This window comes from Colius striatus, chromosome 6, assembly GCF_028858725.1.
Source record: "Colius striatus isolate bColStr4 chromosome 6, bColStr4.1.hap1, whole genome shotgun sequence".
In the NCBI taxonomy this organism is placed as follows: Eukaryota; Metazoa; Chordata; class Aves; order Coliiformes; family Coliidae; genus Colius; species Colius striatus.
The window spans coordinates 25,684,199-25,711,434 of record NC_084764.1 but is presented as its reverse complement, the minus strand read 5'-3'; the positions used below and the strand labels follow the sequence as shown (position 1 = coordinate 25,711,434).

The 27,236-nt window shown below is 41.9% G+C and overlaps 1 protein-coding gene across 1 annotated transcript in view; it reads left to right on the top strand.

Annotated features, from left to right (window-relative positions):
* Positions 1 to 3,068: 3,068 nt before the first annotated feature.
* The window catches only part of SPTLC2 (serine palmitoyltransferase long chain base subunit 2), a 73,034-nt gene continuing 48,866 nt past the window's right edge, over positions 3,069 to 27,236 (top strand). The window contains exons 1-5 of the mRNA XM_061998408.1: positions 3,069 to 3,207; positions 15,148 to 15,342; positions 23,182 to 23,336; positions 24,367 to 24,515; positions 24,828 to 24,952. Of these exons, the coding sequence (XP_061854392.1) occupies positions 3,082 to 3,207; positions 15,148 to 15,342; positions 23,182 to 23,336; positions 24,367 to 24,515; positions 24,828 to 24,952 (750 nt within the window). The 5' untranslated portion in view covers positions 3,069 to 3,081. The remainder of the gene's footprint in view (positions 3,208 to 15,147; positions 15,343 to 23,181; positions 23,337 to 24,366; positions 24,516 to 24,827; positions 24,953 to 27,236) is intronic.

Here is a 27,236-nt window from a genome sequence, read left to right as displayed (position 1 = left end):
AGATGGAACTCCTGTGTAGGCAGGTGGGCAGGGAGAAGAGGGCGCTGCCCCACAGACCCCTGTCAGTGTAGGCTGTGGAGCATCTGCACCCCATGGCACAAACTGGTCAGTGAAGTCAATCCAACCTGTTCAGAGGGAGAGGAGACAGGAGGAAATGCCAACAGCCAGTGATGGCAATGGGGGGAAAAATCCTGCAGAAAAAAGTTCTACAGCATGAGTTGGTTTTGGCTGGGGTAGATTTCACTTTCTTCATAGTAGCTAGTATGGGGCTGGAAACAGTGCTGATAACACAGAGATGTTTTAGTTTCTGCAGAGCAGTGCTTACACAGCACCAAGGCCTTTTCTGCTTCTCACCCTGCCCTGCCAGTGAGTGAGCTGGAGGGACACAAGGGGCTGGGACACAGCCAGGAGCGCTGATCCCAGCTGACCAGAGAGATATTCCATAACATACACCATCATGGTCAGGACATAAGCTGGGAGAAGGAGGAGGAAAAGAGGATATTCAGAGTGGTGGCACTTGTCTTCCCAAGTGACTGTTACACGTGATGGAGCCCAGCTTCGCTGGAGACGGCTGAACACCTGTCTGCCCATGGGAGGTAGGGAATGAATTCCTGGGTTTGCTTTGCTTGCACACATAGCTTTTGCTTTACCTGTTAAGCTGTCTGTACTTCAACCCATGAATTTTTTCAGGTTTGCTCTTGTGATTCTTTCCCCCATCCCATCCAGGAGATTCAGCAACCGGCTATGTGGGGCGTGATTGCCAGCTGGGGTTAAATCACAACAGGTCTGTGAGCTCTCAGTACACTTCTCTCTCACTTGCTCACTCTTTTTTTTTCTCATTATGGTAATTGGCCATTTCCTTATAGACCAGTCACCCCCCTGCTCCTGTCCCACAACATGAGAGCAGGGACACAGCCCATCCCATCTCAAGTGACGGCTCTGCCTCACTGCACACCGAAACCAGGTGAAGAAAGAACGCTTCTGGGGCGAGCCCGTACCTGCTTTAGTGACAATCAGGATATGGGAGCGGCCACAGGCAGCAAGGAAAGGCACAAGGTCTCACAGCAGCCTGCACTCATTACTCCTGAGCCTGTGTTCATACTCCTCGTTACAAAAAGCCCTCTTGTCCAAAGGTGACCCAGAGATATGGAGCGTACTGGACACATAACTGCTGCCTACAGAGAGGCTGTGAAGCTGTCCCAAGTCTTCAAAGTACCTGTCTCAAAAAAGCTAACTCACTTTTGTTAGGAACTTCATTCACATTTAATTTACAATGAGATCCATGACAGAGGCTCCAACATACAATACCGAAAAATAACTACCAATAATAGCAGATAAGGGAAGGGGGTTTGGGGGGGGAAGGATGAGGCCATACTCTCAAAGTCAGCTATTTAAACTTGTTCACTATCCACTGTGTTAACCCAGATCTGCTCTGGTTGTTTTGAGTTATATTCTAAGAAATGCCACAGCCCTTCCCTCTCAATTACACTGGAGAAATCAAAGGTCACACTCTTCCACCTCTTCAGTATGTGACTAAACATGCTGGGCTGTTTTCTTTCTACCAATTAACACACCTGCAACTCAGAAACTTCTGGATGTGGTCTCCTTTCCCCACCAAGATATACAGAAGTTGTGTGACACAAGGCAGAAATAAAGTTTGTGTGGTTTGCAGAGCACTTTTCCTCTGGAGGTGTGTGATGTCTGGTAATCCAAACTTTTTACCAAGGCCGGTAACACCTACCCCCGAACTAAACACTGCGTTTAGTTTACCCAGTCTGTGAGCTAAGGATGTGTTTCCAAACCCTGTCAGAAAATACCCAAATGCATAACCAAATATAGGATGATTTTTAAAACATGGCCGCAGGCAGTGTTAAGAGACTGGCAACCTCCACTGTCAAGAGATAGCAGCTCAGCAAGGCAGCCAGGCATACGCCTATATTCAGGCCCGAATTTAAATCCTGTTGACTTAAGCTCTGCCCAGATCTTGTCTGCAGGGTTTCAGGGTTTCCTATCAAGTCTTGTTACCCTGGTGGCCTTGAGCCAAGATACACCTCTCCCAAGACGATCCCAACAGGAGAGAGCATTGCAGTCATTAAGTCCGACCTCCTAAAAAGCCATTCAAAGAGTTTCACCCGGGGGCCCTTGTGCCAGACTCGCAGTGGGTTTCTGTTTCATGTGGCCCATCAGGCAGCCTGAGGTTCGCACGTCCTGGGGCACTCCTGGGCCAGCAGGGCAACATCTCCCTCGATTTGGAGCTGGGTGAGCAGGCGAGGGGCTCCCCGGCTGCCTCGCTCCACCCTGCTCCTCTCCTCGCTCTAGCGACCAAGGTGCCCCGAGAGCAGGGCGGCCGCCAGTACCGGTCACAGCCCATCCCACGCATCCCTAGGCGTTGCCCCGGGGCGGCGGGGCAAACGCGTTTAACGAAGGCAGCGGGTGGCTCCCGAAGGGCAGGGCGGGGCAGGCTCCCGAAGGGCAGGGCGGGGCAGGCTCCCACGGCCCAGTCGTCCCCGCGGCCCTCGTCCAAGGCCCGAGCGGCAGCGGCCACGGCCGCTTAGCGCAGCCAAACCCCGCAGCCGGCCCCGCCTCGGGCGCCGCCGCCGCCTCACACCTTGCCCCGCCAGGCGCGCTGGTGCCCGCCCATTGGCTACCGCCTCGGCCGCCGCCCTGGCCCTCCCTCCCGCTATTGGACGCCCCCACTGCTGGCTCGTGCCCCTCCTCTCCAGCTCGCGCCGCCATTGGCTCGCTCGTCTCCTTCTCTCCGTTCCCGGTTCCATCCCTGCTACACGATTGGACAACTGTAACCTTCTGGCTCCACCTGCCTCCGAACCGCGTGCCCTGCGATTGGGCAGCGCTCGTCCTTCGGCTCGCTCCCCTCCCACCCGGGGCTATGCGGGGCTCTCATTGGGCGCCGCCGCCCGGGCCCCCGCCGCCCGCCTCGCTCGCGCGCCGATGCGCCGTTGCGGAGGCCGTCCCCGGCCGTGACGTCGCCGCCGGCGATTGGAGGAGGCGGCGGGTCGCGCTTCCGGTGCGGCGCGGCGCGGCGCGGCTGGGCGGGGGCGGCGGCGGAGCGGAGCGGGCGGGATGGAGCGGCCCGAGCGGGCGGCAGCGGTGCTGGGGGCGAAGCCCCGCGCCAACGGCTGTCCCGGCGCGGCACACGGTGCCCTGCACAACGGCTACGTGCGCGGCCTGCATGCGCCCGGCACGCAGGTACGCGCGGCGGGTGCCCTCCGCCCGGGAAGGGCCGGCTCGAGGGGGGGGGGCGGGAAGGTCGTCCGTCCCGGGGGCGCCGGCGGTGGGCGCGGCGGCGCGTTCGTGGCTGCCCCTGTGGCTCTCTCTCAGGCGGGCGACGGCTCGGTGTGCCGTCGCTCCGCTGCCTCGTCCCGCCGTGCGAGCCGCCGGTGCGTCCTGTGCCACCTGCCCCGGTGGGCTGGCGACCGCGACGGCCTGCGGCGGCGGCAGGGGGCCTCCGGGGATCCGCCGATGTGTAGTTATTGCGGAGTTCGGCAAAACTTGACTGGGCGGCGGGGCTCGGGTAGGTGCCTCGCGGTCCTCGCCCGAAGTGGGAGGGAGGGCAGCGAATGGGTCCTGGGCCCGACCCTGGGGGCCGTGCCTGGCGGGTGTCCGGTCGCCAGGCCGGTAACTTTATGTGGGCAGGCCAGCCCTTCGGTCATTACTATGCCTTTACTGCAACGCTTCTCTTAGCAGCAGAGCTTTAAATGATGTAGGTCTGTGCTTCAGGAGAAAAGCTTTTAGCAGTCAAGAATCACCACTGGTTTGTTGTTACAAGTGTGACGCACAAGGGTGGAATAGCCTTGAGTGGGGCTTTTCTTCTCCAGGAGAGTTAAAGGTTGATGCAGCATTTCCCGTCTAACTGTGTTCACAGTTGGTGACACCAGTGTGCGTTTGCGATTTCAGAGTTCTAGTTGTTTCTCTGAAAAATACTAAACTTTTCTGTTACAGCATAAGGCACTCAGTGATTCTCACAAAAGCAGTCACAGCAGTATGGAACAGGTTGTGTTTCCTAGGTCACCTAAAGCTGCTTGAGAAAAGTCCGTCTCCGTTGTCATCTGTCCTGTTGCCTCTTGTTTTCACTGCTGTGCTGCCTCTTCTGTTTTTCAGGCTGAGAGCTCATGTGGGATAAAACTAAACTTTTTTCCTGAGTTAAAGTTAACCCAAGACCCTTACTGTATTTATTTTACTGGATGGACACTTGTAATTTTGCCCTGGCACTTGGGAGGTGACAGTACAGTGTTGGGAGCAGACAAATGAGGAGGAAAATACAGTATCTTCCTTTGACAGCAGTGTCAGTTTGTACTGGTTTGGGGAGTTAAGGTGCTGGTAGTCTTGCCTTGCAAACACCAAGTAGTACTGACTGTAAAATTGTAAGTCAATCTTTGCACTAAGACCAAGGATGATGGTGATGAGTATCCTTCTGTAAGGCTTTTTCCCCAACTCTCTGCTCTTTAAAGAAAAAGGTCTGAATACAGTTACATTCTTCTACTTCAGAAGAAGAATGGGAAACTACAGTAAGGAAGCTTTTTCCTCCAGGATTTTGTTCAGCTCTGTATCTCTAAAACGTGGGAGATGCAAACATGTGAATGGAAAAACCATGGACACCAAACTGAGGAAGCGTGAAAACCTTGCTGGTATATATAAGTCTGTTCAGTTAGTAGCTTGTGTGTGATACTAGACTCAGATACCTCTTGGAAGCCTGAGGTATTTGAGGTAACTGTTGCTAAAGGGGAGGAAGGCTCATTGGAGAAGTGGTCATGAAAAATCTCAGCAAAAAGCAAAAAGTGTAGCGCTACTGTCAGAGGATTTCAGAAGAGTGTAAGAAAGGGTTTTCTCTCTGGCAGCTGCTTGCTAGCCAAGCAGAGGTTTTTAATTAGTAGTCTTGCATCCTTTTCTCCATAATTTTACAGGAGACATATTGCTAACTTTCAAAGTGAGGATCTAAATGTTAGAACTGGAGTACAAGAGGTGACTGTTCAGGAGTACTAGTTGTGTACAGTTTCTCAAATAGCATCAGTAGTCAGAGCTTAGAGCCAAAGGTATGATATGTTGCAGATTGTTCTACTTGATTGGACTGTTGACTTTTGCTTGTTGGGCCTTTACACAGGAGAAGGGAAATGCATCAATGCTTTTACCGTATATTTAATGTATTTGCCTGTGTATATGTATCTATAGTACGTACATACTGCATACAATAGTAGAGAATATGTAACTGAAGAGATCTGTGGAGTGCAAAGTAATCAAGTGCCAAAAAGGAGACAGTTTACCTGTGAGAGTGCAAAAACCAAAAAGATGTTTTTGCAAAAAAGCCCACGATGAGATCCTTGAGAGAAGTAGAAGTTAAGAAGAGGTGTAGATAAAAAGAATACATTGATGGAGAGAAGAGGGGAAAGGAAAGCCATTGGTATAAAGAAGTAGGGTAGTCACTGGCAATTTTTCTGGAAAAGCCTAGAGCTTGTGAGAGAGAAGATAAGACAGGGTAGTACATCACTGTGCCCTCTTGTAGGAGGGACTTGATAGTGCAGGAAAGCTTCACCCATTTTTAATGATGAGAAAAAAAGTCTGTCTCTAACTAGAATATGTCTGCTGTAATATCTGAGTAAGATTTGAGGTTTTTTGATTGACTTGGTTTTGTTGCTTTTGGGTTCTATATATCTCCCTCCACAGAGGGAAACTGGTATTTATTGTAGCATGGGCACTTTACTGTTACTCTAGCCTGAACAGAAGAGGCTGAAATTTTAAGTCTTAATTTTTAAATAGATTATATTACTTTGTCTCCTGCTGGCATCTGAACTGCTAATCCTTCTCCTTGATAAGAGGTGAAGGGAACTCGCTGCCTACTAAGACTGTGCAGTAACTGGCTTTGGCTACCTTGGAGATTAGTGAAATATCATCAGTGGCTAGGAAAGCAATCATTTGAAGTTAGGGTTTCAGCATATTAAAAAAGAATCTTTTCAAATACTAAAATAAGTGACAGCTCTTTCTTTTGCTTTTTCTGGGAAGTCCTGTGTGCAGATACTTTGATTCTGCTAACAGTTAATTTGTTTAGAGATTCAGAGTCTTGATGTAAACACCTTAGTTACATACACTGAAGAACCATCTAGCAATTTAAAATTGTGCGATATTGGAGAGAAGTAACTTACTTATTTCTGTGTGCAGTTAAGGGAGTACATGGTTAGGAACCTGTGTACCTAAGCCGTGTAGTTTATAGATGGGTTCAAAACTGGTTTAATGCTTTGGTGTAATACTGCACTATGTAAGATGAAAACCTGACATCTCACAGGGTATTTTCATGATGTGAGGAGATGAACACATCCAGGAGAAAGAAAGCAAATCTAAATAAAAGAACAATGAAGTTACCTCCTCAAGTTCTGCTTGATTCTGCTTTATATGTCCTTCCGATTTGTTGGAGAGTGCTTAGTTCATTAGAAAAATGGTGTTTAGGATCTAGCAAGACACTTGTGGGAATAATAAAGAGTGCAAGAAAAAATGTTTTTTTCTTTCTGCAGTGCAATTTTAAACTGTAACATATTTCTTCACTGGAGCGATTTGCTCTGAAGCAAATGGCTAATGGTTTTCTGCTTCTGAAAACAAAAAAGTGATTCCTTAAAATAGGGAGATTGGGACATATTTGATGCAACATGGTGCCCTTATTTTCCATCATAACATATTGGAATCTGCCTGTTATTGTCAATGGGTTTTTGGTAATGTGTTTTTTTGGAGTCCACATTTGAGCTTCTCATCTTAGGATGGTTCTGTTTATTTCTCCTCCAATTTCTAGAAGGATATCTCAAACTAAAAAAAATAATTGGAATGTAGGTCTTAGATATCTAAGGTCTTAATTTCTGTTGTGCACAGTAGCTACAAGTCAGTTAAAGAGGAGCTGGAATGAAACTAACAGATTTTAATTTCCCTAATGGTTCTAGAAGGTCTTCAAGTGCCATACTATAGCAATCTCCAGCTTATTACAGATGTGCTTTTGTAAACAAGGTCTCGTACTACTTGCTCAGGAAGACAAGGCGCAGTTTGCTTGAAGAGAGTGAGAGGACTGGGATTTGCATTCCTTTAAAAGTGTCACAAGTTCTGAGTTCTTACAGCTATTAAAATGGGCAGTGTAGGTATTTTTTTGTCTGAAAGATTTGGTGTGGACATGCGAAAACCAGCTTGTGTAGTCCTGTGATTTGTGTTAAGTTTTCTTAGAGTGCAGTCACACTGCTTGTAGGCTCATCTCATGCTTTAGGATACAGAGGAATGATGGCTTCATCTTGATTTTATAGATGCTTTTGTGGAATTCAGTTTAGTGGAACGTTTTTTTGGAGAGCACATCTAGGAGGATGAGTGGTAGCAGCACTGTGAATAAGCCCTTGTTTCAGATGATAAAGATGTTAATTGTGGGTTTTTTCACATCTGTGTGCAAAGGGAAAACACAAATATTGCTGATTAAAAAAATGATCCTAAAGAACTAAATCTCATTAACTTATTCACGAAGAAGTGATCATTCCCCCTTAGCATTTGAGATTCCATCTTGAGTACCTTGTCCTGTTTTGAGCTCCCAGAAAGATGCTAACATAGCCATGTGAATCTGTGAATCAAGTGGAGAGGTCTTCCAGGAAGCACAAGAGGCTGGAGTGTGTGAAGTATGAGACTGAGAGCTGAGCTTGTTTAACCTTAGACGGAGAAGGCTCAGCTAGCTGGCTGGAGGATATAAAGAAGATGGAGCTAGGCTCTTGGAAGTGTGTGGTGCTAGGATGAGAGGCAACGAATGTAAGTTGGAAGAATGTGAAATTTTAATTACATATAAGGAAAGTAATTTTTCCGTAAGTGTGGTGAAACGCTGGACAAGTTTGCCTAGAGAGATTGTGGATCCTCCATCCTTGAAGGTGTTCCAAACCAGATTAGACATGGTCCTTAGCAACCTACTGTAATTAGACCTGCTTTAAGCTGGGAGTTGGACATGACGGCCACTGAACCTCCCTTCCAACCTTGGTTATTCCATGATTACAAAGGTGAACACATGGATTGCAGGAGAGTTTGCCCAGGTTTAGACATTAGCTTTTAATCCTTGAACCCCTATAAAAATGTATGCCTTAAGGCTTGTAGCATGTACTCAGAGACTTGCATCAGACCTGAGGTAAGAAATTATTAGGTTCTGCCTCTTGCTTAGGTTTTTGATAAACTGCATTTGTTGTGTCGGTAGCATAAAACTGAGGTGAGTAGAAAATTGACTGACCTAGAAAAGATTATGATCTTCTTTGGATGATTTAATTGACAGTACTCTGTTTCTGAAGAGGCAAAGCTTTTCTAAAGAGATACTTCAAAAAAGAAGATACTTTTCAAAAAACAAATTCAATTCAAGACTCTAGGCTATTCTGAAATGAATAGCTACACAAGATTTTTTTTGGCTAAATGAACATTTGAGGTCTTTATGTTGAACTAGTAGATGTAGTGCCAGTGTTTTACTTGTTAAAAATTTGTGTATCTGTACTGATATGAAAGGAAACACCCATGGTAGCTGTCAATGCAATTGACTTCTTAGATTTCTTAGATATGAATATGTGCTGCTGAGAAGTTGTTAACTCCAATACCATTTCAATGATTTTGGGACTGCCATTTCAAATTTAGCTGCTGGTAAGCCTTAAGTGCTCTAATAAATTGTTACAAATGTGTGCACGTTCATTTTTTGTTATCATAAGTGAGTGATCTGTCATATTGTATTTCCCAGTTTTAATTGTACAGCAGAAAAGTTTTTTTCATAAATGTCATGCTTTCATTTTATTGGAAAAATAGCTTTATCTTAATTATCTATTGACTTTAGTTTATCTAGAGGGAACATAAAACATTGGCTGAGGTTCAACAATCTTTCCAATTATTTTTCCTTCATTAAGAAATCACTACTAGAAAAAGAACCATTTTTAATTGAAAAGTACAGTCTTGAAGAATAGTTTTAGTTGAGAAAGCAGGAGTTGGAAAGATTAGGAAGTAGTGGGGTTTAATGTGAGAGGGAATTCTAAAGTACGTTAGGAGCATTTTCAGAGACATCCAAGAGCCTAGAGATTGACTTGATAGTGAGCCACTGCAGACTTCTGATGGTTTTTGAAATCTTTATTGTAAAACACATTCAGTAATTAAGTGCACAGTTAAAATGCTGTGCAAAATGCTGTACACCTAAAATCTAAAAAGGTCCACTTAAATATAAGAAAAAACTATTTCACTGTTCAGGTGAGGGAGCCCTGGCACAGACTGCCTGGCCAAAGGGGTTGTGGAGTCTCCGTCCTTGGAGATCTTCAATACCTGCCTGGACATGTTCCTATGTGACCTGATCTAGGTGAACCTGCTTCTGCAGGGAAGTTGGACTAGATGATCTCTAAAGGTCCCTTCCAACCCCTACCATTCTATGAGTCTATGATTTAAGGTAATTTGAAGGTGAATTGCCAGAAAAAAGTATGTCCTCAATGCAATTCAAGTTGTGAGTCATATGTAGCAAGCAAAAAAAACCCCAAACTTAATTACAACGTTCATTTGCTAAAGGGGGAAAAAAACCCCAACACCAAACAACACTTAGACGTTTTTACATTGTGTGTGTAGGTGTGGCAAGTGCATCCCAAAAATGGAATGCCATATTTCCTTGGAATAACTAGTTCCAAATAAAAATATTTGACAATACTTGCCAACAAGAACAAATATTTAATTAGGAATACACTTGTGTTAAGTCTGTTTTGTAAAACCAGTTTTGCTTATGTGACTTTTTTTTTTAAGCTAAAAATGCAATTCGAATAAGTTTGTTATAATTTTGGTAGTAAATACATGGAGGTTTACTTATGCAACACTTAGGATCTGAAGTCTTAAGAACAAAACAGTGCAAGTTAAAGAGCTGGAGGTGATAGCAGAATTAGTACAGAACGCCTTAACAACTTAGCGCACCTGCCTATGTGGAACTCTCTTTACTGCTGTTGTTTCTATATGCTGATTCCCTTGATCTATTGTAAGAAGTATGATCACTTTTGAGTGTGAAGGCACATCCTAGAGCAGAGATGCATCCCATATCTTTCCATTTAATTCCCTATAGTTGACAGGAATCTTAGAAAAAATGATAACTCATGGAAGCAGTCTCCCACATTGTGTATCTTAAAAAAAAAAAAGCTGCAAAACTGCTAGTAAAATTTTTGCAGTATGTGTGGTTGTAATGGTTTAACACCAGCTCACAACTGAGCCTCACACAGTTGCTTGATCACCTTCCTCCAGTGGGATAGGGGAGAGAATTGGAAGGGTAGAAGTGAGAAAACTTGTGGGTTGAGATACTAAAGTAAAACTAAAGTAAAAGCGACACTCGTAAGCAAAGCAAACCAAGGAATTCATTCCCCACTTTTCGTGGGCAATAGTAGCATGTGGCAATGAGAAGCTGCTACATTTTAATAAGAATTTAGCTAAGTTGTGTTCCAGTGTAATTAATATTTTTAAAGTATTTCTATGAAGTCTGCTCGGTTCATCTGACCTTCTTGTCAGCAGGAAATGAAACAACCTCTTTAGTACAGAGTGTTAAGGTTTTCCTGGGGTAACCACTTACCGTGTACACCTTATTGTATGCTCTGTGTGTTGCCTTTGTAGCATCTTCTATTCTTGCTATATATGCCTGCCATGCAAGGTTTCCTGTGACAAATCCTGCGTGTTGTCCACAGTAGTGTCTGCAAATGTTCCTGTGTTTAAGCATTACTCTTAACTTCTCACAAAACTTCTCCTTCTCTGATACTTTGAAAAGTTAAGCATGGGAACCTCCAGTCTGAGACTGTTTAGCTTCTTGTGCGCTTCTTTGCATCTACGAATTTCTACCATGCTGTCTTTATTTAGGATGAGTTCTTATCCAAGTTGTCTGCTGGCACAAGTACAGCAAATATACTGAAACCCCTTCTTCCTGTTGGTTTTGAGAAATAAGTTTGTAATGAAAAGCAGGTCAGGTTTAGAATAATGTCAGTCTCACGTGTGACCTATTTGGCAGTGAAAGCATAATTAACACTAAAATCTGTTATCTGTTTGCTGGTTTTATGTTACCATCTTTGTAAATCCCTGACAAAGTGAGGTATGGTGGTCCTTCTCTGAAGATTCTACGATCCAAATTTAGAAAGGGATGAAGGGTACCAGTAAAAGCAAGTTTACTGACAACTGCTGTTTGTGAATTGATATCTCCTTTATTGGAGCATTAAAAAAGTTGCATCACATCTAGGAGAATACTGGAGGTTGTAATCAATAAAGTGTGCCATTGGATACATTCTAGTGTGAATTTGTGCTCATTGGGGTGGCTTAAGTCCGATGACCTGTCATCATGCTAAGGTAACTGCAGAAGGGGTATTATGTGATGTGTTTTCCATAGATGTCGTACAGATGTAACTGTATGAAGCTGCTACTCAGTAACCATTGCAATACTGTTTTTATGTGATTTGTTTTCTCAAGAGCTTAGCACATCACAGGCATTACCAATGGCTGATTCAGAATGTCATCCTTTTGCTGCTTTCTGTAACCATTGGGGCAGTCCTTTCTGACTTTTCTCCTTTAGTTTGGTTTCTTAATGTGATGGTGCTCTTTTGTGTATGTGCAGTCTGGGCAGTCCAGGGAAGAGATATGTAGGTGAGCATACACCTGCTTTTTTTGACCCACATGCTTGGGTCAACCCTGACTTTTCTTTGTAGTATATTCTTTGTGGCATATTCTAGCAGAATGGTCATGGCTCACTTTGTTGTCATAACACTTGTTAAAACCATAGAAAAAATATAAACCCATAAAAGTCTTAATCTTGCATACTCCCCTCTCCCCACAAAGGAAATGAGTCACTAAGCCATAGCAACCTTCTTTCTTGGTCTATGGAACTGAACTTGCTGGTCTTCAGCAGCAGACGAGGAGCTTGCAGCACATAAGCCTTTGTTGGAAGACTAATTAATGTGTGGATTCATAAGACATTCTTAGAAAACAAATGGACTTGTATCTAAAATGTGGCTACGAATATCTCTTCTAGAAAAAATTCTTCAGTATATTTATAGTCACATGCTTCATTAAAAGTATATGGAATTAATGTTTCATTCAAATGGAATGGCGTAGAAGCTTCTCAGCTTATGTGGTAGCTGACATGAGAGTATAAGGATGTGTAATCACATGGTAGAACACTGGGAGATGAAACTGATTGGAGTATATATTGAATCAATACAGGTATTCCCCAAAGGGCCTTTCTCAGCAAAATGTTGTCTTTGACCACGTGGAACAACTTCTTAGCTTTAGCATTTCTCACATGCAGAAGCACCTCTGAAAAAAATGCTGTGCTTTTATTCTGACTAAAATTGTATGTGGATTTGGGTTTGTTGATTTTATTCAGTAGCTTTTTTTTTTTCCCCTGTTAAATATCCTGAGATCCATACCCTTAGGATGTAATGAACTTCCAGTTACCTGTGAAAGACATTAGATGATCTCTGTGTATTAGATGCTAGGTACTTTGCAAAGTAGTCACTGCCAGCTTTTTGTCTGCTTATCCAGAAACCATCTACTAGTAGACAGCCAGAGGTAGTAACTATGTCCTGTGCCTGCTCCCGAGTAGCTACTTTTTACAGCCTGGTATGTCTACATCAGGACACAAAATTCAACTTTAAATCATTAGCATGTGAAATTGTAGGAATTGGAGCTTTGGTGCATGATCTTTCTCAGACCTGGATGCAATATGATTTTGTGGTTACAGGAACTTGAGCCCTAGCGATACAGTTAAGCAGTCTTATGAGTAACAGAGAAGAGAAAGCTCTAACGTTTTTTCCTCTGCAGTACTGGCTCAAGGAGTCTGTTGATTGTCATGGTTCTGCTGCCCCTCCTCTATCCACAGCCACTGCTGGTTCTTGTTGCTGACTTCCATCCAATGAGTTTGTGGACCAGTGCTGTAAAGACTGTTAGAGTCTAATAAATAACCTTCTATGAACTGTTATATTTCCAACCTCAGACAGTTCAGTCAGTGTTGGAGGCTGCTATGCTGAAAATCAGATTAGGCTTAGTTGTGCAAGCGGAGGCTAATGCAGATGGCTCTAAGTGGGAGCAAGCAGGGTAAGGGCAGTTCCTTTGTTTGGCACTGTTCTTGAGGAAAACAATGTATGAACCTGTGGCCTGTATTAAAGCTTTAAATTGCCATCATCAGAGTTGTAATGTGGTAAGCAAGTGTTCCTACACCTATTTCAAAACATGGTAATTTGCTAACTGAAGCCATCACTGTGCAATATGTTTTTAAGAGTACTTCAATATTAAACCCTGAAGCACTGCAAGTTAGTTACTGGCATCTTGGGTAAGTGCTGCTGCTAAAAGAGAAGTTCCTATTGTGTCTTTGCTGTTTTGTTTCCACACTTGCGCAAATTCTTAAGTCCCTGCAACTACAGTGAACAAATGGAGGATTTGCTCTGCTTAAACCTTTGTTCTGAATGTCCATGTTGGCAAAAGGGAAGAGGCAGAATCAAGAGGAAGGTGCTGGTGCAGTTTATATTCTGTGGCTGTGTGTCATCGGTTTGTGAGGAGCCACTTTTGCTTGGTAATGGGGAGGGGGCTGCAGTGGAGGCCTGGTAAAGAGTTCTTGGGCTTTCCCCTGGCTCTGGGGTTCGGACACACCTCTGTCCCAGCCAGGCCAATCTGGCATCTCTGCCATCACTGTTTAAGGACAGGAATTTGAAGTGCATGGGAGGAGGTTGAGGAGTGGTACAAGATGGAGGTGTGACCCTGTGAACCCCACAGTCAGAGAAAGAAAAAGGAAGGAGGAGTGTAGGACTGGAGACCCCTCTGCAATCCATGGTGAGAACACAGGCTGTGCCCCTGCAGCCCATGGAGGGCAATGGCAGTGAGAGCCACCAGCAGCTCCGTGTGAGTGTACCTGGATGGGTGGGAGACTGTGAAGAGGCAGCCATGGCATGGGCCGTGATGGAGCCTGCGGGCCATAGAGCAGACCCACACAAGAGGCAGAAATCAGCTGCAGCCCTTGGGATGAACGCACATCAGAGCAGCCCATTTATAGAGCTTAGGAGTACTGGCAAAAATTAATCTAGTCTGCAATTAGTAAGACTTGTCACCTTTGATGCTACAGATAGGGAATTTGTCTTGGAGAGTCATCTTTCACAAGTAGCTGTTCTGTTATAGGATAGCTATTCTATAACACCTTAGGAATACAGCAATTTGCATCTAATGGATGGGTTTCTATGCTTTGATACATTGACTTTTGAGATCTGATCTTTAACTTCTTTTTTTTTTTTAATAAGTAATCTAGTTAAAACTGTGATATTTTTCTCCCCCGTGTTAAGTGAGCCCTTACCTTGTAGTTGTGGGCTTTTCTGTAATAGTCACAAATACTATGTATTACAGTAGTCATACTTGAGATGAACATGCATATAAATGGTTAAGCTTTTATTTTCAGGAGATGGTATGTAAATAACAAGGTGACTTTTAGTGTGGATTTTATGCAGAAAGCCTTGCTTTGTTCTGTGTGCTGACATACGTTCAATGTTGAGACTGTGTATACAATGACTTTTTTGTCTGTGGTGTCATGCCCACCTCAGGGGTGAGTACAGTGTTTACATCAACATCTTTAGGCTAACAGCTATGGAGACACATTTTGTCTGCTTTTTTGTTACAGTAATGTAGGCTTTTTATGATGAGTCTATTTTAGTATTTTCCAGTTACTTTTTTTTACTCTCATAATCCCGAGAATACATTGTTTAGATTGATAGAACTATATATTCCTAGATTGTTTTTCCTGGTAGTGAGCCTGGGGAGCCTCACTGTTCTGTTACTTGTGCCCACTTGCTTCTTGCTGAAAGGGAGAGGGCATTTTTCATTTTGGTTGACCTGGATGTAAGCAATGCTCTCTGGGAGCTTTGCAAGCTAAAGAGTTTTAATGACAAGTCAAACTGGTAACTGTGACTTTAGTTATATCAACAACTTGGCAACTTCATGTATGGAGACTCACAGTATTTATCAGTAATGGCTGAACCTAGCTGGAAGTACTTTGAGCTCAGAGCAGGGGATGCAGAACTTAGAGCTGATCAGAGAGTCAGTGACTACTCTGAAATGCCTATCTGTCACTTCTTGAATGAATATCTCACTACTGCCTCTTTTTTCAAACTTTTGCTATAGATAAATCATATCGTGCACAATGGAGGATTATACAAAAGGCCTTTCAATGAAGCTTTTGAGGAAACACCAATGCTGGTTGCTGTGCTGACCTACGTAGGCTATGGTGTTCTCACTCTCTTTGGATATCTGCGAGATTTCATGCGACAGTGGAAGATTGAGAAGTGTCAACATGCAACAGAAAGAGAAGAACAAAAGGTAACCACTGGGAAAAAATGGTCAGTGGAAAATGATGTGGCTGACGCTATAGCTTGAGCATTTCTTTAGGGACCAGTGTTCAAAGCTTTCTGCTGTTTCCTTGTCTTCTGAATGCTCCAAATATTATGCTAGTAATACTGTGTCATTAAACAAAATAATGTTTCTTTTAGTTGGGTTATTTATTTGCCAGAGCAGTTCCCTTGTCTGGTTCATTGCAGAGCTGCATCAACAGTTATATCAACACGCTGAGAGATGCCCCAGCTGCAGAAACAAGGGTTTAGGGAAGAGAGACTGCATATGCCAGCATCAGCAGCTAAAAAATGCTTATCAGAGGATCAGGTTTGAGCTTGACAGCAGTGGGAGGCTTTCTGATGCTGCTCTGTTGCGGCTATGTTTTGATATAGAAGCATGCTATTAACTCTCTTTAGCCTAAGCAGTTGCAAACAAAAACTTGTGGATGAGAACCAGAGCACAAGCTGGATGACTTTAAAGTCATCTGGAGTCCAGAACAGGAGCAGATTAGCTGGTGAGTAATCTGAGGTACTGCCTTCTGACTCACTGATAGTAATTAAGAGGTTATTCATAATAAGACCTATTTGTAAAAGCTTTTCTTTATAAAAGTCTTGCCTACTTCAGCAGTTAGTCTGGAATAGATAATCCTAATTTTGAGTAGTTGTAAAATATTTTGAGGCCTTTATTCTCCACAGGAATTGATTACTGTTAAGAAAGCTGCTGTTTAAACTTCCAATTCACAAGCTATTTATTCCCTGCTAACTCTTGGTATGAACTCTCTTAGCACAGTGTGAATACCAGTGAGCTTTACTCCAAAGGGGGAGTGAATTGGCTTACTCTGTTTAGGGTTCAGTTTTTTTCAACTACTTGGAGAGCCAATCAGCCTTACAAAGTGTTAAGGTGGTTTGTTTTCCAGTTGTTGGTTTCTGGTTCTCTGTGCAGCCACAAAAGCAGCTGGTTAGCAGAAAATAAGGGATGAGGAAGGGAAGAAGAAAAGGAAAGTTTCTTTGGAGGCCTCTTTTGGAGGGGGCACTGAATTAAAGTGTGTGTCATCTTAGGATAGTTCACTAAAATTACTTCACAGTAGCTTCTTTGTGTGAGCACTGTGAGGTAGAATTAAGCTGATTCACAGTAAGGCACTTAATTCCAAAATATAAACATTCTCATGGGAGTTCAATAAGTATTGGGTATTTCATATTGGTTAAAAGTACAGGAGTTTACATTTACACTGTTTCTGGAACTGGCTTCTCAAATCTGGAAGTAAAAAAATCTTGTATCCCTTTTAACAGTTACAGTGTCTGAATAAGGATTACTGGCTAAATCTTAACTTGAAATGTAATGTGTTCGTGAATGTAGTTTGAGCTACTGTGGTTTGTGTCACCTGACAACATGACACTCTTTATTTTTCTGTATATAAACTGGAAGTTAATACAGAAGAGAATAGTTACACAGTTGCAGAAATCTACTAAGGCATTAGACTAAATGTTTAAAAAAAATGTTTAAATGTGTAATTTGAGAATATGTTGTTGATATCAGTCTCTCAGTGAGGATTGTCACAGAGGGAGTTGAAACACAGAGTTTGTTAGCAACTGATTATCCTAGTTCTAAAATAAATTTAGCCGTGACATTTTTTGTAAATTGACTTAGCACTGCATCTTACCCTGAAAGACGTTTGCTTAACAAGTACACCAGATGAATTGGAACACTTTGAGTCTCTGTGTTGGTCATGGCTTGCAGGGAACAGATGTGTGTATACTGGTTTTGTTTTGTATGTACAATGCCTGTGGATGAAGCTAGTAAGAAGTGCCAGAGAATATTGCGTAAGAATGAAAAACAGGAAATTCTGTTGAGAAAAGTTTGGGTGTTGAAGAAATCTCGGACCACTGTACTTCCCCAAATCACATTTCTAGTGCTTAGTTTGGAAGAACTGTTTCCAATATTAGACAAATAGAGAAGGGATCATGTGAGGCCTAGAACATACAGTACTTACCCTCATGCTTTGCATCTTGAAGCTTTGTTTGCCTGCAAAAGAATTGATGAGAACACAGCAGAGTATCTAGTGCGGGATCCAGGTTTTTGTGCAGGGAGGTATGCTCAATGATTTGTTTTGAAACAGTTTCTCATGATTTTCAAATATTTGAATCTCTGGATTTGAATCTCCTGGTTGAGAGCTCAACTGTCTCTTGGGGAGGGTATGCAGATACTAGTGCACAGAGGAAGCTCAAAACTCCTGCTTCTGTTTTTATTAATACATGCAAATCAGAGGAGCCCTGTGGTTACCCTGGGGTAGTCTTTGCCAGAGGTTTTTCATTTCTGTGTGAGAAGTAGCATTTTTATTTTTTAAACCCTAGATATTTATGATTTTCTGAAATATCAAGCAAACAGGCTGGCTTCAGCTTTTTAAAAGATCATAGTTGCTTAGGTGTGTGTAAAGCTCAAAGCAGTGGCAGTGGCAGGAGCTGTGTATCAGAACACTGTGTGATGATCTGCTTTGTGACAAAACCAAAATTATGTGGCGCAGGGAGGTATTTCAGAAAGGGCTGAATGAACTCGTCCTGATAGTTGTGTAATTGAAGTATGTGGATTTTCTGTGGCGCAGTGGTGATCACATTTAAAAACATCAACTTAGGTCCAAAATGTAATATTAAAAGCAAACATCAAAAAAGCCACCCTTGTTTTTTGTGTGTTTTAAAGAACAATTTATTTCAGTAGAGTCAATGCTTCCTTAAATTGTCACTTAATATTGAAATCTTAGACTGTGCATCAGAATGAGAAACCTAAAATGTCCAAACTAATTTAAAGAGCAAACTTTCCAACAGGTCTATGTTGAGATCTCTGATGGTGGGTGAATTCCTTGGAATTTATTAAATCCTTGCACTGAAATTAATGATTCCAGGAAAACCTAATATTCACTCACTGTTGGAACACAAAAGGGGTGAAAAGAACAGGCTTTAGGAGTACTGTTTTCCAGGAAATGGGTTTTGGCTTTGTTTAAAATATATCAAATAGAGCTTTTCCTGGAAACCAATGTTGAGTAGCACATCCTCTGTGAAGCTTTATCAGTCTATTTTAGGTGTGGATAAGCAGCAAGATCGACAGTTCTCTGTTACTCTGTAGTGAGTTTATGCGTACCCCATTTAATATTATGTGTGGTCATACAATGCAGTTAAATCTCCAAAATACTTGTAGGATTTTATAGGCAGGGTGAAATCACATTTACCTTTCTTCAGGTCTGTCTTGCTTGTTGATTACCTTGTACATATATAGGGGCAACTATCCAAATGGGGCCAGTAACTTTGACATACTTAATCATGCTCAGTAACTTGCCCAATTAGAACATATTTCCAGCATTTGGGTCTTTCAAACCTGGTTTTTCCTGCTTTACGGGAATCCAGCTGTAGAAGTAACTCAGGTGCAGTAAACTTAAATCTTGCTCAGTGTTGTCTTAGCATCTATATAGTTCATCAGAGCCCTCCTGATAGTATAAAGGCTAGCTATTCTTATTGCTCCACCTTTTCTTGACTCATGTAGCAGTGAGATGTAACTAGTCTTTCTGCTTCCTTTTAGAAGTCTGCAAGTTGTTGCAGTTGTCTGCTTAACTACCAGAGTCAGTTTTGTTTGCAGATATGCCCCACTGGTGCTCATGGCACCATTTGTTAGCTTAGGTGCGATGCTGTGAAAACGTGGCTCTGAAGGTGGCATAATCACTACCTTTACATGTCACTGTGCCTCAAGCTAATGGTTACAAAGCTCTCATTAGGACCTTCACTTGTAATATCAATCTATAGTGTGATTAAATCTTGGTTTCACAAATCACCTGTGCTAAGGTGCTGCACCCCAAGGGAGAAATTTATTCTTCTCTTGTTTCACTCTTTCTTGAAATTGCTATACCTTTCAGGGTTCTGACAGACCACTAGCACTCAAGCTTCTTCATTGGGCATCACTTTATTAGTAGGGGATGTGTTCTAGGCTTCAGTCAACTAGAATGGAACGAGTTACGATTTCCTAGCTCCATGTGCATGTGAATTCAAATGGAAGAACATACTACTTTTGCTTCCTTCTTTGAAAACAGTATAACCTTTGCATTTGTTTGAGCGTGCTTACTGTGAAGATTGCTCAAAGAATCAACTCACTCCTAAAATTTTTTTCTTCTAAATGAAGCTGTTCTGTCTCAGGCTGATATTCTTAGCATCTGTTATGGCTAGAAATAGTGTTGGATCTGAAATAGTATGAGAACTTGATGGAAAAATAATAGTTTTAGATGGCCATTTAAAGGTAACAGTGATCACTTCCAGCAGGAGGACAGTACTGCACCCCAGTGCTGTGGCTGCACATGCCAAAGAATTGAAATGTTATGGATTAATAGATTTCATTCCCTCTTCCTCCTCATATGTTTTTGTTTTTTTTTTCTTGGTTCAAAGATGGAAAATTCATAGTTTCTGTAAGGAATTAAACTGGTCTTTTTGTTGTCTTATCTTCTCTAATCTTCATCTGAAATGCCACATTGTAGAAAGACGGTGGAGTGCCAAACAAACAAAAAAACCCCCAACTCCCAAACCAACCAAGCAAACCACCTGGTCCTATGTACCACCTCCAAAAGGGCTTAAACTCCAAAAGTCACTCTGAGTTTACAGAGGCATGATATTCCTACCATTTCTCTTTTCTGTGTTCAGATGCATGGGTCACGAGACCCTCTTGGTGGGATTAGGAATACTGAGGAAATAGACAGTCCAGATTGGATTTACGCCAAAATAATGCTTCCTGCCTGTCCCGTTCCAAGGAACTTTCTCATAAGAGCTAGCAAAGAGTGGTTTATTGGGGAGAGCGAGATGGACAACATAGGGGCTAGCATTAAGCTGATGCCTCACTTAGACCCTTTGCTATATCTTGCTGCTTGGTACTGCAAAAACTGAGGCTAGTGTCCCATATTAGGTGTTAGTTCCCTTACCTGTAACTTGTTTCTTGAATTTTTGTTAATATTTAAGACACCTTTTTTTCCTTATCATAATCTGTTAGGTTCAGAGAATGTCTCTGCTTCACAGTTAAATCACTTTAAATTTAGTCATATTGCTTGTAAGATCCTACTTGCATTATATGTCTTGGTAGTGTCAACCTGATGTGGGTGATTGTTTTTATCTCATCAGTTGAGCTTATTACTCTTCCTGCTTTGTCAGCTTGGGTTTCAAAATAAAACATGCGCTATCTGATCCATAATCTGAGGTGAGATTGGACTGTATCAGCCAGGCATACATGATTCAGTCAATAAAATGACTCATTTCCAGCCTCTGCTCCTAGCCAACAATGAAAAGTCTCAGTTGTTTCCTAGGTCATATGGTTAATGTGCTTCAAAAACTACTGCAAAGTTGAATTCTCATGCAAAGATAGTTAAGAAGGTAGAAAATCTTTAAAAGGATCTCTAGATTGTAATTAGACTTAACAAGGACAAGTTCCTAAAGTATTGATCTTCTACTGCACCAATTTCTTTTTGATCTTCTCACTTTCACTCCCTACAAATGACATGCTAGAGGGTTTCAGACATTTGTAGATAATTATTTTGATTTTGTATCAGGAATTGTTTCATTCTAGTGTAGTGTTAAAAGTATTTTCATGCACATTACCACTTTGTAAGGAAGTACAGTGGCAAAGTAACTTTTTGTATACGAAGGAAGTTCTCAAATGCATTTATCAATACCAAGATGTTTTCCTTTGTTTTAAAAGTGACCAGTTTGTTAGCGACTCAGTCTTGAAACCCATGTTCCACCTGGAATGTGAGTCACTGAAGTTGAGGAAAGATAGAGCTGTGTAACTACTGCAGAAAACTGATGATTTTCTAGGGGATTATAGCTTTGTATTAGCTGATCTAGTACCCCTGTTAAGGTCTCTTGACAAAGAGCCTTCAGGGAAGACCTGGCCCGTGTGAAATAATGCTAAACTATAGTGGAGGAACATGGAAGAAATAATTGCCCTTCTGTGCATCTTAGCTTCTGGAAATCTTGTTCCTGCTGTCTGTCTTTGCTGAGAAAGAACAAACGGGTCATTCTCTGAAGAAGTGATTACTGATTTAATTTGGGTTATGTTTCCATAGTTGATGAAAATTAATGACACGCCAAAAAGGCACAAAGATATTACAGGCAAATCAAAAGGGGCCTTAGGTACAACTATGTCTACTTAGAAGTTGGTACTTCTGCATGCCATCTTTTCTGTTCATCTACTGGCAGGAGGATGCAAAGGGATGGACCTAAAGGATTCCTTTATTCCAAACTGAAAGGGCAAAGTTGTTAAACTGTTATAAGAGGAAGGCAAAGAAACAAAGTACACTTCCTACAGTCAAGCATTGTAAATAAGTAAAGGCTTGTCAGTGCCAATTTACTTGAGTTGTTATTAAAAAGTTGGCATAAACGCTCCCAGTTTTGCTTTGGTGGTACAAATGTCAGGCACCGTTAATATTTGGTCAAATAGATACTCTATCTTGCTTATCCTGTCACCATAAATAAAATGCCCCTCACTATGTTTGCATCTCTCTGGAGAAAAACAGGAAGAAAGGCTATAATGACTCTTAACCTTTTATCATAAATTCTACCTTTTCCTTTTGTAGATTATTAAAAAGGCCTTTTTTTTCAACAGTAGCAATTGAGTTTTGCATTCTTATCACTACTGAATGTCAAACTTCCTTTTAATTGCTTAGTAATAAGGAAATCACATGACTTTGGAGCTTTTTAAGTAGGCCAGGAAAAAAAAAATGTTGATGACTGCTCAGATGTCCTTGCTGTCACAGTGAGTTTGACATTCTTGTGTGTTATCCATTCAAGACAGTCACTTATTTTTCCTGAACAACATTTGAAGGGAAACTAGAGTTCAGGAAATGCTCACACAGAGAAATCCTGTGGGACTTCAATGCTTCAAGCTTTGCAGAAGAGAGGTGCTGTAATGAAGCTTACTAGCTTGGATTCAGAAAAAAAAATGTGGACAGTTCTAATGGTAACCTCAGTAGTAATGCTGGTGCTGCTATACTAATTGCATTTCTTATATACAGAATAAAATATGTCAGCCTACTTCAGTTTTCACATTCTTTGTGTGTTCAGGAGAGCAATGCATGCTGTCTGGTGTCAAAAAGCAATTGCATGTTCCTTTCCTCTCCTTAACTCTGAAGGCTGAATACAAATCTTTGGCAAAAATTATATGCCCATGCAATTCGTGAAGGGGGTTGTGTGTTTCAAGACAAATGCTCACCTGGGCTACCCAGCAAAAGCTGGAAAGAACTCCAAGGTTATTTCAAGTCCTGTTTGAGTTCAGAGAGCAAGACCTCATTGTGTCATTAGGAGCTCCCAATTCAGTTTGTGTTGCTTTCAGCACTCCCTCCCCTATATACTGGAATTCTTTTAGGTTTTTTAACTTGAAGCAGGATCTGTACTGTGGTGGTTTTTTGTAGTTGTGGTTGTTACATTTTAGATTCTATTTTAGATACTTACGTTCTGTGCTTATTTGAATCTACTGTTGAGGAAATCTTGGGGCATGGTAGGTTTGTAGGTTACTAAGGTTGGAAGTCCTATCTAGCAGGTGAATTTTGTACTAGCAGGTTAATGTCTTTAGTTTTGCTGCTGTCTCACCTTCAAATACTTTTGCAGTAGCATGGACTTCCAGGATTAAAAACGCTTTGAGAGGAATTGGTTTCAGGACTTGTGGGGAAGAATTCTAACTTTTTCTTCAGTTTCCTTGAGTAATATTTTTTTTGTTTATAAATGACACCTGAATGACATTCCTCTTATTCCTACCTTACTGTGATATATATATGTTCCTTTTACTTTGAGCACTTTTGATGTGTTTCAGGACTTTGTCCCATTGTACCAGGACTTTGAAAATTTCTACAATAGAAACCTCTACATGCGCATTCGAGACAGCTGGAACCGTCCAATCTGCAGTGTGCCAGGGGCCAAAGTGGACATGATGGAGAGAGTTTCCCATGACTATAACTGGACGTTCACGTGAGTCAAAATTGAGGAAAAGACTTCTGACTTCTATATTTAAGTAGAAGGTCTATAAGAGCAAGCTACAGGCCTTGAGGTTAAAGGAGGAATTACCTTTCGTTTGAGCTTTCCAGTGGCTTAAATTGATGAATTTTGCTCTTTTGAAGCACATCAGGCCACCAAGGTGATTGTGTATAATCTTTTGGCTCCTTACTAAGGCTCCTGACTGTGTTAAAATTTCATTGACATACACCTGTCTTAAAATGAGTACTTTTGTTTGTGTTGACCAGAAGCTAGAGTAGATACGTTGGATTGCACTGCTACTTGTGACTTTTTTGATTCAGAGTCAGTTTTCACACTTGAAGTAAATGTTACTGCCTGAAAACAAAATTAACACAGTTGTTTTGATTCAGAACTGAAGAAGTCTGTAGAAACAAAATCAAAACAGCAAGGACAAGGATTTTCACAAATTGGAAACAGCATATCAAAAGTTTGCTGTAAAGAGGCTTGCAGCAGAGTACTTGGTACAACTATTCATATTTCTCCCTTGGCTTTCAAGGGCAAAATAATTAAAAGGTTTTTTCTGCTAAAATTCTTCCTTAACCTCCTTGTCACGTATTGTTATACAGCAGTGCCAGATGTGTTTCCTTTCTGTGGTTAGAGGATATCCTGCTTGAGGGACTGCCAAGTTAATTGATCTAGAGATTTTGTTTTATAAATTAAAAGAAAATGTTATGTTTTTGGAGTGGAGGGGGGACATGTCAGAGGAACAAAAAATGGTTTGAGAAGCCTGCATCAGTTTTAGATAAGATAGGAACTTCACCTTTTAAATTCTTCTGGGATCTAGTTGGAGACTGTAAAATAGGGAAAGCATCTTTGTCACTGCTTGTTTCAGCTTGATGTCAGTAGTACTGAAATAATTTACTGGTTGGTTCAATTTCTTTTTAACGTTTCAATATATATTCTAGGAAACTGAAATAAGAATCTTCTTGTGTAGGTGACTTTTAAAATTGTGAGTGTCCTAACTTGTGGCATTTTTAAAACACAGGTACACGGGGAGAGTGATAAAGGACATTATTAATATGGGTTCCTACAACTATCTTGGATTTGCACAGAATACTGGGACTTGTCAAGAAGCAGCAGCTAAAGTTCTGTCCCAGTATGGAGCTGGGGTGTGCAGCACTAGGCAGGAGATTGGTAAGTTGGAGCAATAAGGATGTTCCCTTAATGTATATTTCAAAGACCTGCAATCATATTACTTGATCTAGCTTTTCAACTTTACATTAATCGATAAAGAAGCTTTTACTTTTGTGAAGAGAAATTGACTTGCTAGATTTGGTTCACATGGCACAGCAGTTGGATCACTTATGTTTGATACTTTTAATTTTTTTAGTGTTCCTTTATGGGCATTTAAATAGAGCAGCCTGGTTGGTGGAAATTCTTCTTGTGGAATATAGCAATAGTGAAAGCTTCTCCTCACTCTGAATTTCTCATTTGTTTTATGTGTAGGAAACTTGGACAAACATGAGGAGCTGGAAGAGCTAATTGCCAGGTTCCTAGGTGTGGAATCAGCAATGGCATATGGAATGGGGTTTGCAACCAACTCTATGAATATTCCTGCTTTAGTTGGCAAGGTATGATTTAAGTCACTGGCAAAGCTCATCTAACAAAAATTCTGTTGGCTGAGTTTTCTAAAAGGTACTTGGTTTTGTTTTGTTTTTCTTCAGTGGCAACCACTGCAGGTAGTCTCTATGGAAACTATAAGTTACAGTATACGTCTCCAGCCATTGCAAAAATCTTTTCAGAAACAGCATCCATGGGACTAGTAGCAGTCCAGATATTGCTCTTTCTGAAAGAGACCCCACAGCATGTTAAGGCTTGCTTCCTCAGACTACTCATTAGTGTATGAAATAGTGGCAGATTAACAGACTGATTGGCTGAAGGTATTTTGATGCTCTTGAGACGAAGAAGTGACCGTGTCAGAGAGACAGGTGGATAAACTGGATTTCATGTTGGTACATACAGAATTTATTGTCCTCGAGTGACAGTTGAAAAATCCTTCCTTTGAAGGAGCAAAATCCTAGTAGGAAAGCTATTTGAGAGAAACAAGGTCAAATGTAAAGACTGATGTCTCTTGTGTGTGCTGTGAAATAGTGCCCAAGGCAGGCTGGGTGTTGTGCATCTCATACTTACTGGAAGATGAAGTAGAGGAAAGCTCTGATGCAAAATGTATGTTCTCTTAGTTCCTACTTAGAACAAAATAGTACAAGTGCTGGAACTGTGTCCTCTGTTTGAAAATTATTCACTGTTAGCCTACAACTACTAGCCTATTGGAATTCCTTGTCCCTATGTAGTGAATGTAAATTCTCCCACTTCTGATATCTACAGATTATAAACTTGCTGCCTTGTTCTTCCTAGCAACTTGTCCTCCCGATGAATCTCTTCCTGACTAACTGTAGTGTGTCTTTTGCTGCACACTGTTTTTATAACAACGAAGTAGCATTGTCTACATAATGCCTCTATTCTTTTGGTCTGTTAAGTTTTAAATATCAGATGCTTTCCATAAGGAAAGATGGGTTTGAGTCTGATACCAGAGAGAAATTCAGGGCTTCAAGTATGGTCTTTCTGGAATCAAATACTTTTGCAGTGCATGATTTTGAACCATGTGTGTTATTCCTGACATATCCTTTACTTGCATTTTTCTGTTCTTTTTCTTCCCACATCTCCTTGATTTTTTTTTTTTTTTCCTTCAACAGAAAAATTTACTTTTAATTTCTGTGACAGCTTTTGGATTCAGAACATGTGGTTACACACATTTAAGTAGACTTGTGTCTTGTAAGTCAGTATAAATTGCCCATTCCTGCAAAACTGCTCAGTGGTTTTTTTTTTTCTGTGCATGTGGATTCCACTGTATATATTTAATACCTTATGAGAATACCTTTGAGACACTGTACTCAGCTCCTTAGTTTTCACATTTGAACTTGCTTCCCAAGTCAAGAGACAGGGAGCAAAATGTCCCCCCTACAATTCAAGAGGAGATGGTCAGTGACCTGCTGCTCCACAATGATATGTACAAATCTATGGGGCCAGATGAGGTACATTCTAGAGTGCTGAGGGAACTGGCAGGGGTGCTTGCCAAGCCACTGCCCATCATTTATCAGCAGTCCTGGCTGACCGAGGAGGCCCCATCTGACTGGAAGTCAGCCAATATAACACCCAGATATAAGAAGGGACAGAAGGATGATCCAGGAAATTACAGGCCTGGAAGTTTGACTTCAGTATCTGGAAAGCTAATGGAGCAGATAATCCTAACTTCTGTTACGCTGCACGTGCAGGACAACCAGGTGATCAGGCCCAGTCAGCATGGGTTTATGAAGGGCAGGTCCTGTTTAACAAACCTTATCTCCTTTTATGACAGGGTGACCCACGTGTTGCATGAAGGAGAAGCTGTGAATGTTGTCTATCTACCTTGACCTTAGTAAGGCATTTAACACTATTTCCCACAGCATACTCTTAGAGAAATTGGCTGTTCTTGACTTGGGTGGGCACACACTTTCCTGGGTGAAAAACTGGCTAGATGGCTGGGTCCAAAGAGTCGTGGTCAATGGAGTTAAATCCAGTTGGCATCTGGTTAGGAGTGGTGTCCCCCAGGGCTCACTGCTGGGGCCACTCCTGTTTAACATCTTTATTCATGATCTGGATGAGGGGATAGAGTGCACCCTTAGTAAGTTTGCAGATGACACCAAGCTGGGTGGAAGTGTCCATCTGCTTGAGGGTAGGGAAACATTACAGAGAGATCTAGACAGGCTGAATGACTGGGCCAAGGCCAATGCTGTGAGTTTCAATAAGGCCAAGGGCCAGATGCTGCACTTTAGCCACAAGAACCCCCAGCAGTGCCACAGGCTTGGGGAGGAGAGG